This window comes from Callorhinus ursinus, unplaced genomic scaffold (genome assembly GCF_003265705.2).
Source record: "Callorhinus ursinus isolate GAN/ISIS: 27379988/994484 unplaced genomic scaffold, GSC_fseal_2.0 scaffold8, whole genome shotgun sequence".
Classification (NCBI taxonomy): Eukaryota; Metazoa; Chordata; class Mammalia; order Carnivora; family Otariidae; genus Callorhinus; species Callorhinus ursinus.
In genome coordinates, this window is record NW_027397070.1 from 63,410,853 (window position 1) to 63,427,442 (window position 16,590).

General features: G+C 36.5%; 1 protein-coding gene across 6 annotated transcripts in view; it reads left to right on the plus strand.

Annotated features, from left to right (window-relative positions):
* PPP4R4 (protein phosphatase 4 regulatory subunit 4) overlaps positions 1-16,590 on the plus strand; it is a 105,485-nt gene that overhangs the window by 42,091 nt on the left and 46,804 nt on the right. For 4 of the 6 annotated variants that reach the window (XM_073895830.1, XM_025869418.2, XM_073895831.1 and 1 more), the window contains 4 exons: positions 9,719-9,866; positions 10,355-10,428; positions 12,742-12,848; positions 13,647-13,754. In XM_073895830.1, coding sequence (XP_073751931.1) covers positions 9,719-9,866; positions 10,355-10,428; positions 12,742-12,848; positions 13,647-13,754 — 437 coding nt within the window. Of the gene's footprint in view, positions 1-6,300; positions 6,404-9,718; positions 9,867-10,354; positions 10,429-12,741; positions 12,849-13,646; positions 13,755-16,590 lie in introns of all 6 variants that reach the window. The other 2 variants (XM_073895832.1, XM_073895833.1) reach the window with 1 other exon arrangement.

Here is a 16,590-nt window from a genome sequence, read left to right on the forward strand (position 1 = left end):
CACACCCCACTAGGTATATCATCATCAAACTGCTGAATGAATAAAAAAAAAAAAAAAGACAATCTTGGGAGCAGCCAGAGATGAAAGAAACATTACAAACAGAGGAACAAACATGACAGTAAAGCAGACTTCTGGTCAGAAATAATGCAGATTAGAGGACAGTGGAATGTTAGAAATACTAAAAGCAAGAAAAAAAATGTCAACAAGAAATCTGCACCCAATGGAAATATCTTTCAAGGATGAAAGCAAAATTCTATTTTCTTTAGACAAACATAGATTGAAAGGATTCTTTGTACCAGACTTATTCTATAAGAAATGCTAAGGGAGGTTTTTTTTTAGGCAGAAGTAATGTGATAAGAGATGGACATTGAATTTACATGATGAAATAAAGAGCACCAGAAATGGTAAAAATTTGGATAAATGTAAATGAAGTAACAATTCTACACAAATTCTTCAGAAGATAAAGGAAGTAAGAATAAGTCATCCTATGAGGTCGACATTACCCTGATACCCAAATGAGACATAGACTTTATAAAACCAAGAAACTATGGATGCATGTCCCTCATGAGCTTACATGCAAACATCTGAAAAACAGCAAATCAAATTCAGCAACATAAAAAAAGGATAATACATCATGACCAGTTGGAGTTTATCTCAGGAATTTAGAGTTGGTTCAAAATTAAAAAACGAATTGATATGAGTTATCATACCAACAAACTAAAAAAAGGAAAAAAAAATACATCAGCATTCAGTTATCTCAGTAGATTTAGGAAAAGCATTTGACAGAAATCTAACAGTCATTCCTGAAAAACAAAACAAAATCAACAAACTAGGGATAGAGAGGAGCTTCCTCTGAAAAATGTCTAGGTGTAACATTATACTTAAAGGTGAAGGACTGAATACTTTCCCCTAAGATCAGGAATAAGCCAAGAGTGTCCACTCTTACCACCTTGTTCAACATTATATTGGACATTTTATCCAATGTAGTATGGCAACAGAATTAATAAAAGGCATTCACATTGCAGAGAAAGAAGTAATTATGATTTTTTAAAATAACATTATTATCTATGATGGAATCTACAAAAGAAAAATACTAGAACTACTAAATGAGTATAGAAAGGTTGGAGGCTACAAGATCAATATAAAAATCAATTGTATTTCTACACTAGCAGCAAACAACTGCACATTGAAGTTTTTTCTTAAACTATGACAGTAGCATTAAAGTATGTAATACCTGGGGAATCAATCTGATAAATGATATGTAAAACCTGTATACTGAAGACTGTGGAACATTGCTGAGAGAAATAATGCATGAAGTAAGTGAAGGGAAACCCCATGTTCATGGATCAGAAGACTCCATATTGTTAAGATATCAGTTCTTCCCATAGCAATCTACATATTTAATGTAAAAATTCCAGCAGGTTAGGTTTTTGTTTTTGTTTATTTGTTTTTGATAGGAAATGACAAGCTAATTCTAGGATTCATATGAAAATACACGAGACCAGAAATAGCCAAAACAACTTGGAAAAAAAGAAGCAAAGTTGGAGGACTTTTGCTGACTGATTTTGAGACATAATATACACCTACAGCAATTAAGACTATGTGATAATTATATATATGAAGATAAATCAGTGGGACACATACAGAGGAAAAATGAATCCCACGTATACATTGCCAGTGGATTTCAGTACAGGAGCAAAGACAGTTCAGTGTAGAGTATAGTCTTTTCAACAAATGGCACTGTGTTAATTGGGGAAAAAGTCCATACCTCACACCATGTACAAAAAATTTAACTCAAAATAGATTGTAAACCTAACTGTTAAACACTAAAATTGTAAAAACTTCTAGAAGAAAACAAAATCTTTGTGACCTTGGGTCGGTCAGAGGTTTCTTGCATATGATACTAAAAGCATGATTCATAGAAGAAAAAATTGATACATTTGACCTCAAGAAAATTTTAAGCTTTAGCTCTTCAGAAGACATTGTTAGGAGAATGAAAAGAGAAGACCTAGAATGGGAGAAAATACTCAGGGATCACATATCTGATAAAGGATATGTGTTTGGAACACACAAACAACTCTCCAAACTCAAGAATAGGGGGGAAAACCCAAATTTTAAAATATAGGCAAAAAATTTGAACAGATACTTCACCAAAGAAGATCTATGGATGGCCAGTATGCATAAGAAAAGGTGCTCAGTCTCATTCGTCATTAGATACATGCAAATGTATTTGAATATTTGTTAGAATATTTGCATTAAAAAACCCTGACCGTTATCTTTTCAGACATTTTTCTAATATGCTTCTGCCTAATCCTCTCTCTGCTCTTCTTCTATGACTTGAATTTCGCATATATTAGACCTTTCCTTGGTATCCTCTATGTCTTTTACCTTTTCCATTCTTTTTGTGACTCTGAGTGATTTAACCTGACCCATAGTGCAGTTCACCAATTCATTTATGTCTAGTCTGATTTTGACTATTATTAGTCTATTATTTTCTGGTCTAGAATTTCTAACTAGCTCTTTTAAAAATCTGCCACGTCCCCATGAACCACATGTGTGTCAGATAACACTAGTACCTGGAGCGCTTTTTAGTGCATTTCTGTTTTCTGCTTCTGCTGGTTCTCATTCATATCATCTTCTCTCTTCATGTGTCTGCATATTATTGTTTGTGTGTTTGATCTTGTATTTGATAAATTGCTTGTAGAAATAGATTGAGCTCTAGGGTGACATCTTTGTCTAGAAAGGAATATGTTTTCTTCTGGGAGCTACTTACCTGCACTAACAATAAAGTCTCAGTTAATCCAGTGTCAGGCATTGCATGGTTTGAAGCTGAGCTGCTCATCCTACAAATGCCAGTCTGCTTCAGGATCATCCTTATCCTATCCCAGGGGGCCTATCCCACTGAGGCATCCACAAGACTCAAAAAAGTCACTTAAGCTCTTAGCCTCTCAGGAGCCCTTTCTAGAATTAGCAAGTGACCCCAGAGGAAAAACAGGCCCCAGATTACATGCCTACCTTTCTGGAATGCCATATTCTCTTAGATCTTGGATGGGCAATTATTCCAGTGATGGGTAATCTAGTATGGGTAATTTTTTAGTTTTCAGTGGGTAGCCTTGTTAGGTTCCATATGCCTTTATGCAGGTGAATTTTGTATTTTGTCGTTTTTTGCTAATTATTGTCATCAGGAGAACTGATTAAAATGATCTAGTCTGCCATTACGAAGTTCCCTTTCCTTTTATTTTATTCTTCTTGGTTTAATCTTGGAATAAAATGTTTCTGTTTGTATACCTGCATATACCCTCCACCATGGCCTGCCATCACCCTTACCCCCACACAAAACAATTGATTGTTTTCTAGGGCTGTGTTAAGAATAATCTTGCACTTTAAATATTCTGCCAAACATTTGTGTTGGATCTCTTTTTTTAAACTTTGAGTTCTTCAATCCCCTTATTTTGTTGGGGTGAAATTATGTTAACAGTAGCAGATCTCCACTTTCTGTTTTCTGTGTAGGCAATCTCATCTATACCCAAGTCTTTATATATCATCTGTATAAATTGCATCTATTCTATATAAATTCTCTTATTTACAGCGACTTTTCAGAGCAACAGATCTGTATATGCTAATTTTCTGTCCGTAATCTCTACTTGGATGCCTCAAAGGACTCTCAGAGTTAACAAGTCCAAAACTCAGTTCCTGCCATTTCCCCTCACCACCTGGGGTTCCTCCCATGTCCCCTGTCCTAATGTGTAATGCTGTTATCCCCCTGGTTTTCAAGGCAGGAATTTGGGAGTCCTCCTTGATACCATCTGTTTTACTGTTCGCTTATGCAGTCCTGTTTATGTTATGTCTCCAGTGTTCTGTTGAATCCACCCACCTCCCTCCAGCCACACCAGCTTTGCCCTCATCCAAGCTACTATGAGGGTTTGCTCGGATGAGGGTGATAGCTTTGCAGGTGATCCCTGCCCACCACCTCCCTCCCATTCCACCCTACTGTACTACTTTCTGACTCATTTTCATCTTAAGAGTCAGCAGGCTGTTTCAAAGCATTTAAGACTATAATTTGGGTATTCTCTTGCTGAATGCATCCAAGGCCCTACATAATCGGGGCTCTTTCTGCTTTATCAGCCTCAGCCCCTCCTTTCACTCTGTGCTCTAGGCACACTGATCTTTCAGTTTCAGAATCTACCATGCTCCTTCTTACTTCTCAGTGCCAGGAGCACTTGCTTTCTTACTCTACTTGCTTTCCTTACCTTTCTTTATCCCAACTTTTGTCTAATTATCTCTCTTTTCTTACAAGTCAGGTGTCACATCTCACCGATCCCCTCTCAGAAGAGATCAGGGCACCTGTTAGATGTTCTTATACCATCTGTGCTTCTCATCCTTAGCTTTTATCACAGTTTTAACACTGCTAGCTCTCCTCATTGCGAAGTCTCCAGCACCTGGCTCAGTGCCTTGAATGTCACTCAATATTTGTTGAATGTTTGAATGTATAGAAGCAAGAGGAGTCTCTCAAAGGTAGGGGCACAACGTTTGACTTTTCTCCAGTTTCCCAGAATACTTCGTGTGATGCTTAATAAATAGTGAATGAAATTAAAATTATATTATCAGAATTAGATCTTCATTGGGCTACTAAGAGGAAGATTAGAAGGGACTAGCTTAGGACAGACTGACAAGGAAAGCCCTATTTCCACTTGCTTTATAGACATTTGCCACTTTCCAATGCTGCTTCCCCCCTCCAAGAAAACAGCGTATACTTTAATCAAAACATATTTGACTAATTAAATATGGCCACAATGGATTGTTTGATATGGTTACTGATAGTACTATATCCAGCAAATAGATATTTCTTTGATAAGCACATCTTTTCTTCGCAGTGTTATATAGCTCTTTTTTTTTTTTTAATATTTACTTATTCGAGAGAGAGAGAACACCCAAGCAGTGGGGAGGAACAGAGGGTGGGAGAAGCAGACTCCTCACCGAGCAGGGAGCCCAACGTGGTGCTCAATCCCAGGACCCTGGGATCATGACCTGAGCTGAAGGCAGACGCTTAACTGAGCCACCCAGGGGCCCTCTATAGCTCTTTATTTACATTCTAGGCCTAAATTGTGAGATTACATGATTCTAATTTATGATATGTAAAAATGACTTGGCAGAGTAGCCCAATTAGAAGTTGAGTTTCAAAACCACTGTCGTGAAATGTATTTCTTTGTTTGGTGTTGTCATGATTTTGCATGGAAGGATACTTGATCACACATCTACAGTAGTGATATGAGAGTTACTGTTGGCATGGGTATTTCCTTTATGGAAAGAGATCTTTGGGGTATTGTTATGTGTACCTCCTCATGAACCTTGCTAATCACTGAAACACAGATTTAAAGAAGGGTAAAACACATCCCTCTTAGTCCTGTTCCTGTCTCCACTTTATTTTCCCGTTTTTCCTCTCGGATTCTGACTTTCACGGTTCTCAGCTAGTTTTCCCCATCCTTTATTTTAGTGTAGAGCATGGCAGCCAGTGATGGAGGAAAAAAAAGAGGTATAGTGAATTGTTAAAGGTATCTGAGTTGGCATGTTCCAATTATTAATATTTAACTCAGTTTTACAGTCATATAAATACTATCATTTCATAGTGAAAAGAGCTGTTTACCATTATTGTTAGTCACTAAAAGTTCTCACAGGTATGACCCTCAAAACCCCAGATATTTCATATGTCCCAAGTCTTCAATGTTTTAATTTTTAGATTCCTATTATTTAGTTTCAAAGCAATCAATGATATTCTCTCTCAAAATATACAAAGATACTTTGTAATGTTAGGGCTCCTTTACCTTTAGCCAGCACCATTTGTGGTAAATATATTTACCAGTTTAATTTAGTGAGTTTAGTTTCCAAATGTGTGAATCCAAAATATTTGTTCTTTTGGAATACGCCAGTGATTTATTTAATGTTTCTCTATGTCGTGTATTGTAAAGAGAAATACCTTCCTGATGTATACAATGTGGGTTTATTGGAGATAGAGCAGTTGCCCTCTAGGCAAGGACTGTATTATGCTGTTTTACAAAACGCTGTCTTGTACTACTCACGCTGACTACAGAATGAGTTCAAACAGAGAAGTGTCTAGAACATTCTCCTTCCTCGAGTGGGAATAGTTTTTTAAATTTGGAGATGTACCATGTACTCATTTATCAAATGTCTCATTTCATTTTTGAGGAGTTCAGATTGGAATGCCAGCCATACAATAGGATGTAAGAGGGGCAAACCGACATTAAGGCATGCACGTAAGCAATAGAGGAATTTCCTTTTCAGTGTCTCCCAAGGTCCATGAGGATGCACACTTATTTACCCAGAGAGTATGGATCTCACTATGTTTGTCCAGAGGGTGTGACTCTGTGGAGGAGAACAGTTACTGGTAAGTGTCAAACTCTTATTGTATTATATTTCAGAAAAATATGTTTAGAAATCGATTTTTAGCAGTGATAAAATCTCTTAGTCTGTGCTGGTTTCTTAACAGTGGACAGTCCCAGATGTTGAAGTCAGCACAACAAGAGAAAAGTCCAAATCCTGATAAGACTTGAGGATTTTTCGAAAATTAAATGCAAAATAGTTGGGGCAAATGTTGCCGCGGGAGTCAAGACTAAGTAATGCAGTAAGAAGATATGAAGTTGGAGAGCTTCTCATGTTCTTCTTTTGCATAAAGTTTGCATACGTACAAAACCTGAGTCTCTAATGGCTTTCGGGGGGGCAGAATTACATCTCTTGGAACTTAAAACCGCAGACCCCGTGACCCGGAATGGACACTGTGGCCCTCACAATATAGTTTAATATTTCCCTGCAAAGTACTTTCTGTTTCTAAATAAAGACTGTGTGTTCTGAAACCTGTAAGCGATGTATACTGGCCACATCAAATCTTTTAAGAGTGTTTTCCAGATCCAGAATGGTTAGTGTAGAACAGATGTTTGTTTTGGAAACAATAAAGCAGGGAGACATGATTGTGCCACACGATTTCAGAGACCAGTTGCTGCTTTTGCTTTACACCTATCATTCCTTCTCTTTTTCTTTCAGCCAAGAACTCTTGAGATATGTAATTGGGTATTGGTTGAAAAACCTTGTAAAATAATATTTGTGTGTGTGATAACAAAAGTCTGAATGTGTGGTAGGTTTCCTGGGAATTAACCATGCCGATTAAACATTTGCCACGGTAAAGCCACTGCCAGATCTCCCACACTACCCCATGGAGGCTTGGGATTGATTTACGCCAGGCCTTAATAAATGACGAACGGAAGTGTAGAATCCACGAGGAAGAATTTCAGTCCTTAGCTTTGGCATCAGGCAGACAAACTTTAAGTCTTAAGAGTTGCCAATCACTAGCTCGCCGGCCTTCAGCAGAACATCGATAACCCCGAGTCTGCTTCTTCTGCTATAAAATGACTTGTCACGTCCCGGAACGATGACTGGCCATGGTCCTACCATATGAATCAAGAAGTCTGAGTACTTGGTGTGCATCCTGGTTTGCAGAGATGCCCTGGGGGAGAAGACAGCAGGGATGTGGAAAACGTCTGTGAAGGGAGAGTGTGTCAAGAGTAGAAGGTTTAGGTCAAAGGGTCTAAGAGTCATCTGGCAGTTACTTACTGAATGCCTGCTATGCGCGAGGAGGTGGGGTGCAGCTATGAGCACAACAGCCAGAAACTCTTGCAGTCCTGAAGCTCGTGTTTAGGGGCGGGAGATGGAACATAAGCACGTGAGCATGTTGGACGGTGGAGATCATACATCTGTAATATAAAGGAGGTGGTGAGAGCTGGAGTGGGGGAGTGGCTTTGCGTATAAAATCGGGTCTTCGGGGAGGAGCTCCTTGGAAAGGTGATACTTGAATAAAGGCTTGGGAGAGATCAGGGAGCCAATCATGTGGAAATCTGGGAAAAGTGGGAAGTGGGAACAGATGTGGGAAGTCATTGCATAGACTGACTTTTATTTTGAGTGTGATGGAAAGCCCTTGGAGAGTGTTGAGCTGAAAAGTGCCAGGATCCGACTTATTTTTTATAAGAATCTCTCTGGCTACTGTATAGAGACTAGACAGTAGTGGGGCAGAAATGGCAGCAGGGACTAGTTAACAGGTTACTGGGACAATTCAGGCTGAAGGTGATGGTGGGTAGTGGTGGGGATGGCAAGTGGTCAGGTTCTGGATCAGGACTGGCCGGCTATCCGTGGTGAGTGAGGGACTGAGAGGAGCTAAGGACTGGCCTCAGAGTTTTTGGATTGGCGACCAGAAGGTCAGGGCTGTCATGCACTGTTTACCAAGGTGAAGATTGGAGGAGGAGGAGGTTTTGGGGAGAGATCAGTTCAGGTGTGGACAAGATGAGATTCCTATTAGCCTCGTGTAGAGGAGACCGGTGGATAGCTAGCGGTCATTATTTAAATGCCCAGTTTACACAAGTTGCTAAGTCATGAAAACTCTGCTTAAATGATTTAAATCTCTGAGAAGATGGTACTACAATTTACATTTTATAGATTAGGAAATAATACAGAGAGAATAATTTTCTTAAGGTCACAGATATGAAACTTTGTTTTATGGCTGCAAGTTCCACGTTGTTCTACCAACTTTATTGTGTTAGTTATAAAATAGGCATTCAAGGGCAATTCCTATAATTGACATAACTGATTAAGCAAAGTAGTACTTTTAGCTACCTTTACGTTAAACACACATACTCACACACACACACACACACACACACACACACACACACACACACACACTCTCTCTCTCTCTCTCTCTCCTAGAGAAGTAATATCTTTGATGAGGTTTATATGAAATTTTTTTTTTTACTTTCTGATGTGTTGAAAACTAATATCTCGTGTAGTTTTAAAATTTGAATATATGTTAATTTTTTTAAATGGTGAGTGGAGATGGCTATGAATATGATTAATTTTTAGAAACATTCTTATGTGTGAAAAATTCCTTTTAAGAACAGTTTACTCCATGGTAATTTATGTACTCGTCAGTGGTTTCAAGGGGAAAATACATTTGTACAATCTTAAGTGTATTCCTTTTTTATCTTTTTATTTTTATTTTTTATTTTTTTAAAAGATTTTATTTATTTATTAGAGAGCGAGCGAGAGAGAAACAGCATGAGAGGGGAGAGGGTCAGTGGGAGAAGCAGGCTTCCCGCAGAGCAGGGAGCCTGATGCGGGACTCGATCCCAGGACTCCGGGATCATGACCTGAGCCAAAGACAGTCGCTCAACCATCTGAGCCACGCAGGCGCCCATTAAGTGTATTCCTTTTTTATAGTAAAATGCATAATGTTTATTTTTTGAAGCAGAAGTACAAGTAACGAAAACACATGTGATTGTCTGACCTTTGATATTATTGTTCTAGGTCTGATGGCAAACTGTACAGTACAAATAGCCAAATTAGAAATTGAGAGCTATCAAAATCCCTATTCTATTATTTAGAGGTTTATCTATATTTATAATTTTCATTTTAAAAAGCAGTGGAATCTTATTTTGTAAATGCCTAAGACATTTAAACTTTTTTGTGGTGTAATGAGTTAAATAATAAGGAGCAGATCAATAGAGTTTTCTTGAAGTAATAAGAGGAAGTACATACCCTTAAAGGTCATGTATTTTGTGGAATATGACTATGTTTGGTTTCTCTGACCTTGGATTTTTAAAACTTAGAGTTTCTGATCTCTCATCTCTGTAATAGCAAACTCTTTCTGATTATGCAGGAAGTCCTGCCTGTTGCAGGAGTGGAAATGCAGTTAACAGCTGCGGTGTCATTCTTGACCATTCTACAGGAAGATTCGGTGTCAATTCATACGTATGCCCACTCCTTCCTCCAAGTCATTCTGCTACATCTGGAACACCGGGATGCAGGTTAGCAGCCTGGCATGCTTCATTCTGTACCTGTTTATTGTGTCTTGGATGTGGCCATGATGTTTTTGGAATCTTGTTAGTCTGACGAGGATAACTGGTCATTAGTGTGACTGAAAACAGCCATGGCTCTTTCCTTACAAAACCCTCCAAGTTCAGTGTCCTTGAAGGCTGAAGACCCATTAATTCATCTTATGATCTATACTTTCTTCTTAGAATTTTTGAATTTTACATTATTTATGTGTATAGTATTATCGTACAGCAAAAAAATACACAATTTGGCTGAAAGATATCCCCCCCATATTATTTTTAAAGATATAAATGTTTTCTAGATGTTGGCCAAGGCAAAAAAAAAAAAAAAAAGAGGAACTTCTTCAAATAGTAATAAAAATAATCATCCCATTTTATCATTAAATATTGTAACTTAATGGCTGACTTGAAAGTAAATTTGTGAGACATTTAATTTGGTGTGTGTTTTCTGTGTTAATCAGGTGTCAGCAATGCCTGGCTGGAGACTCTTCTGTCTGTGATAGAAGTATTGCCCAAAGAAACCCTAAGACATGAGGTAATACTTTTTTTTTTTTTGTAAATACTATTAAGTAAGTCATTCTGAGGTTTTTTGTTTTTGATAAAAAGTGGTATTTAAAAAGAAAAATAAGGTTATTTCCCACTCTGAAAGCAACACAGGTTCATTATGGAAAATATAAGTGATACAGAAAATAGTAGGAAGAAAAATCATGGTTCTGCATGTAGCCAAAATCTGAAAAATCATTTCAGATTTTTCCCTATACATGCTTTTTGTTTTTTTAGTAATGGTGTTGAATTTCTATATGGTTATTTTTCACTTAGCATTATTTTCCTGTGTTATTTTAAAGTCATTGGTAGTAGGTACAAAATATTTTACTTGTTAAACATTTAAGCCTGCTTTCAGTATTTTATTATTAAAATAAGGCATTAATGAGCATCTCTGTAGAGCTTTTTAAGTTTCAGAAAATTTTCTTAACTGTAGCTTCCAAAAAAGTGGAATTAGGAGGTCAGAGGGCATTCATATTCTTAAGACTCTTACTAGCAATATGTGGAAATGCCTGTTTCCCTGGACTTTACTCAGCAATAGCGTTCCAATTTTATTTATTTATTTATTTATTTATTTATTTATTTATTTATTTATAAGGATTTTTTTTATTCATTTGAGAGATAGCGAGAACATGAGCAAGGGGGAGGGTAAATGGAGGGTCAGAGGGAGAAGGTTTGAGGGAGAGAGAGAAGCAGGCTCCCCACTGAATAGGGAGCCCGACCCAGGGCTCCATCCCACACCCCTGGGATCATGACCTGAGCCGAAGGCAGATGCTTAACTGACTGAGCCACCCAGGCGCCCCTATAGTGTTCCAATTTAGTTTGATGGGCCAAAAAATGGAATTATCTTTTAATTGGAATTTTTTTTATTATTATGCTGTTGAACATTTTTTTCATATATTTATATCAATTCTGTTCTTTTGGAATTGTCTGATCATATCCTTTGATCACTGTTTTTATGTGCTGTTTATCAAGGTTGCGAATCTTTTGTTATGTTTGTTGCAGATATTGTTACTAATTTCTTGTTTGCTTTTAAATTTTTAACACTGTTCAATATACCCATCTCTAAAAGTTTTAGTAAATTAAAATGAGAGAATGAGAAAATTAGAAAGGAAATTTATTCTCTAATGAAGTGATTTTTCATTCTTTGAACAACATCCCTATATTCTTTTCAAATATGTCGTGGTTTAAAAAGTAGTTATCTGTCAATGAAATTCCTCTATATTTCATGAAGTGTTTTTGTCCTTTGCCCTCATACAGTTCGTGGTCCTATCTCAACGTCAAAATACTTGGTTGAAAGTGGGAAGATTTACTCAGCTATGAGGATATTTGTAAACTTAATGCCAAACATCTAGATGATTACACACATTTAAACATTGAACTTAATGTTCACGCCTGTTACTGTAATTTTTGAAGAGTGCTATATAGTAGAATATATATATATTCTATATATATATTCTATATATATTACTGTAATTTTTGAAGAGTGCTATATAGTAGAATGCCATGTATTATTTTATGTGATTTTTAAGATTTTAAATACACACTTTATTTTATTTTACATCTTCGAGTTTCAAATGGTACTTATCATTACGTATTCAGAATTTCTGGCTACTTTGTTGAGAGGAAAAAACCAGTTGACTTTTTATCAGAGCCATCGAGTTTTAGAACTTGGAGGGTTCTTAGTATGACATATTCTGATATCCATCTTAAGTAGATGAGCCACCTTGGGACCAGAAATAGCAAGATTACTTGGACAAATTAAAGAGTAGGGGCCAGAATCAGGATCTGATCTTCATAGTTCTTTACGGTCTGCCATGCTGTTGCGTTTTTGAGTGCCCAGCATGTACATAATACAATATCAGAATTGCATTCAAATGACAGAATTACTTAATAGAATCTATTTGAGGCTATATTGTTTTGCATCCCTTTAGGATAAATATGAAAATTTTATATGGAATAAAAATAAATTTCAGACTATGCGGTGATCTGATTTTTTTTCTTTTGAAAATGTACATTTCACAATGATACTTTATGTGCATACGGATCACTGCAGAATTCACCATAAGCTTTAATTCAGTTTTTATGTGCCTGATTGGTTTTTAATTATGTAATTTATCATCACGTTTACCTTAGTAAGCCAAAAGGCAAACAAGGTGATTCAGGTTATGAGCACCTCACATTATAATTCAGGTTCCTTAAAAACACTTGGGACCTTAAAATATTCCTTTAGGAAAATAGCTGACATTAGTGGCAAGAATATATAACACTTTGTGAATTTGTTCTCTAAATCTTTTCTCTTTAGATTTTGAACCCACTTGTTTCCAAGGCACAACTTTCCCAAACAGTCCAGTCTCGTTTAGTTAGTTGTAAAATTTTAGGAAAACTGACCAACAAATTTGACGCCCATACGTGAGTATTTGTATATAATTTTTGTCTACTTTATTCAATTAAATTGATTTAAAATGTATGATGGTCATATGATTAACAATTATATTAGACTTATTCCATACTGCATACAAGCTTAGCTGTTTTAACTTTATAGAATTCTTGGAAGCCTACTTATTCAGATGCATTTCTTCTCATCTCATGGCATTTCAAAATTAATATGGTTAACTTTTTTTCTATTTCTCATCTTAGTCTTCTCTGTCACACACCTTGTGTAGTTTTGAGTATAAAATGTATTATTCTATAGACTTCAAAAACTGTCAAACCTGACCTAAAGATAGACTTTCTGATTTCTTCCATTATTGTTATGAATTCATTATTTTGAATAATTTATCTTATTTTGGGGTTTTATGGAGAATGTTTATAATTTATATGCTACTCTCTGCCCAGATGATAAATACCAAGTGGAAAGAATGAAATGTTGTATAATATGACACAAGAGTAAAATATAAAATAAAAAAATATTTTGGTCGATGGTTGTTAGACATTCCATTTGCCTTTAGTCTTTCATCTTAGCTAAGATGTTTAACTGTCAATCCAAAATTAACCATTACTTTAAAAAGATCCAGGCATATATATAATTTACAAATAACAAAAGATAACATCCAAATGTAATGATATATGTGAAAATACCATGTAAACTATAAAGCTTTCTATTAAAGTATATTGGTTGTTATTAGGCTAAGATTTTGATAATAACTGTTTGAAAATTTTAATTTTTCTAAAACACCCATTTGCATGTTCCTTTCCTTCCCTTCTAAGCATTAAAAGAGAAATACTTCCTCTGGTAAAATCACTCTGTCAAGATGTAGAATATGAAGTTCGGTCTTGTATGTGTCGGCAATTAGAAAACATAGCTCAGGGCATTGGGTAAGTATACTTTCAATTCCTTATGTCATATTCTTGGTTCTGGATTGTCAGATATTCATATCCTGTTCCTGTGTTCCATGAGAGCATGGCGTTGAAAGGCTAAGCTTTATATGATCTTTAAAAATGATTGTAACAACAAGTACCTCCTGATGTGTCTGGATTAAGAGACATTAAAGTGAAGATGCTTAGCATTCATTTCATGCTAATTTCTTTCTTACCTTCAGTTGCTTGTTAGCATCCCAGATTCAGGAAGGGAAAATGTCCCGATATAAACCATGCTTGGACTATTGCAATAGCATTTCTTTGGGCTAGCAACCTACTATTGGGTCATCTCAGATGGGATTAGTCAGTTGAAGTCTTTGTTTCTTGTACACTCTACACTTCCACTGTCTGCTTTGTTGCTCTTCTTGCCTTTTGGATGTGAAGCTTGGGAAGGAGACACATAAGGCAGATAGTCTCTTCTCCATAAAAACTGATCTCATGTCAAGGTATATTAAAGGAAGTTTTATCTAAGAACCATCTTGGGAAACGGTTTTTTTTTTTTTTTTTTTAAGGATCTGAAATAGATACAAAAAACACTGGGACCTCTCATTTTTAGTAGAAGTTGCACTGTTTTCATCTGGTTCTTTGTTTCACAAGAAAGGACAATCAGGTTGTTGCTATTTGCGCAATTGTTAATAAAAAAAGTTGGGGCCCAGTATTTAAGGCTTTAGGATGACTTCAGAATGTCACACAGATTCAGGTCCTCTGTCCTTCCACCTTGCTGAGTTGGATTTAAGTGTTGTGTTGGAAGCTTAACATTTCAACAGAGTAATCATTTCTCTAATTTTCATTTTAGAACCAGCTTCTTTCTGATAGATCTTCTAAGGCTAGGCTGACTCTGGATCATTGTGGACCCTAAATAATTCAGTCTAGCTCAGTTCTGTGTTCCTTAACCAGGATCAGAACCTATCAGGAGAATATACCATTGTCTTTTTGTATTCCATTTTTTGTCATCTGACATTTTGCCACTGTTAAAAACAGCCTGGTCAATTGGGTGCCTGGGTGACTTAGTTAAGTGTTTGACTCTTGATTTTGACTCAGGTCATGATCTCAGAGCCCTGAGATTGAGCCCCATGTTGGGCTCCATGCTCAGTGGAGAGTCTGCGTGGGGTTCTTTCTGTCCTTCTGCCCCTCCTCCAGCTCGTGCTATCTTTCTCTAAAATAAATAAATAAAATCTTTAAAACCAAAAAACCAACACCCCCCCCCAACAAAAAAAAAAAAAAACAAACGATCCTGGTCAAGTGTGTTCCAATTAGTCTTCTGAAAATTAATATCAGATTATTGCTTAAGGCTTAATTTACAAAAGCAAAACTAGAATCTACCTAGCTTGTAAATGTAGATTTCATGTAATAAACTACTTTGCCTGATTAAATGCATATTCATTTAATTTTGAGTTCTCACATACTTATTAGAACATAATCATAGGACTTTCATGGTATGATGGCTGAATACTACTAAGATCTGATTCATATTCTTTATTCTCCCTTTGATAAAAGATAAAACTAAAGAGAGGTACACTGTTTTTTTCTTTTGGCATTGGAAATCAGGACTATTGATAAGATCTGATGACCACCAACAGGAAATTCCTACACTCAAGGCTAGAAGAATCCCTGAGATGGGTGGAAGGAGGTAGGAACAGATAGTTCAGAGATTGCTACTGATTTAAGAGAGGGGCTGCCCACTACTGCACTGGGAGTTGTGTTCTAAGACACTTGGGTATGAGAAGTGCTGGGAAGAGGCCCGAGAACCGTACAGACTTGGGTTTGTAATTTTGTATTTGCTGTGGCTGGCAAGGGAACAAATTGCTGACCACTTTAGTTTAATCAGAAATGAGCATTAGAAATTGTTATTCATTAATAAGGTAATCAGGAAACAAAATTAAGAGATTCTTGTCGAGCTAGCATATGTGTATGAAGTAAAGGCTGCACATCACTAGAAAGCTAACTGTGGATTGTGCACCAGCTTAGGGTCAAAGAGGACAGTTCTTAGAATAATCAGATTCATAATGAATAGTATAATGAAGAGGTCATGCACATTTATTTGTAGGAAAACAAGGAATAGACCTTTCTTTGTACAGGGATGACTAAAGAGAAAAAAAGAAACAAATGTGGGACCTACAAAAAGATCCTTTGGTGTTAGAGGGGAAGAACATAGCACTCAGATCGGAAAGGAAGCACATACTTTTGAAGAAGTTGATCAAACTTGTAATTCTGGTGATATGGCAAATAAGATAACCTGAAAATGCCCCCTTATGAATTTCTGATAAAATTCAACGTCCATTCATGATAAAAACTTTTAGGAAGCTAGGGGTGAAGTGGATTTCCCTAATCTGATACAGGGCACGTATGAAAAACCTACAGCTAACGTCATAGTTAGTGGTAGGTATTGAATGCTTTTCTCTTGAGGTAAGGACTAGTCAAGGATAGTTGTTATCACTTCTGTCTCACACTGTACTAGAGGTTCTAGCTATTGAAATAAGGCAAGAAAACAAAAACCTAAAAGGTCTAAAGATCTGAAAGGAAGAAGTAAAATGATTTCTACTTGTAGATGATATTACCATTTACATAGAAAATCCTCAGTAATTTACAAAACAATTATTAGAACTAACAATTGGATTTAAGGGTATTTCAGGATACATACAAAAATATAAATCAATGGAACAGAAGAGAGTCCAGAAATAGACCCACACATATGTGGCCAGTTGACTTTCAGCAGAGTGCCAAAGCAGTTCAAGGAAGAAAATCTTTTCAAAATACGGTACTGGGATAACTGGATATTCATGAGAGAAAACAG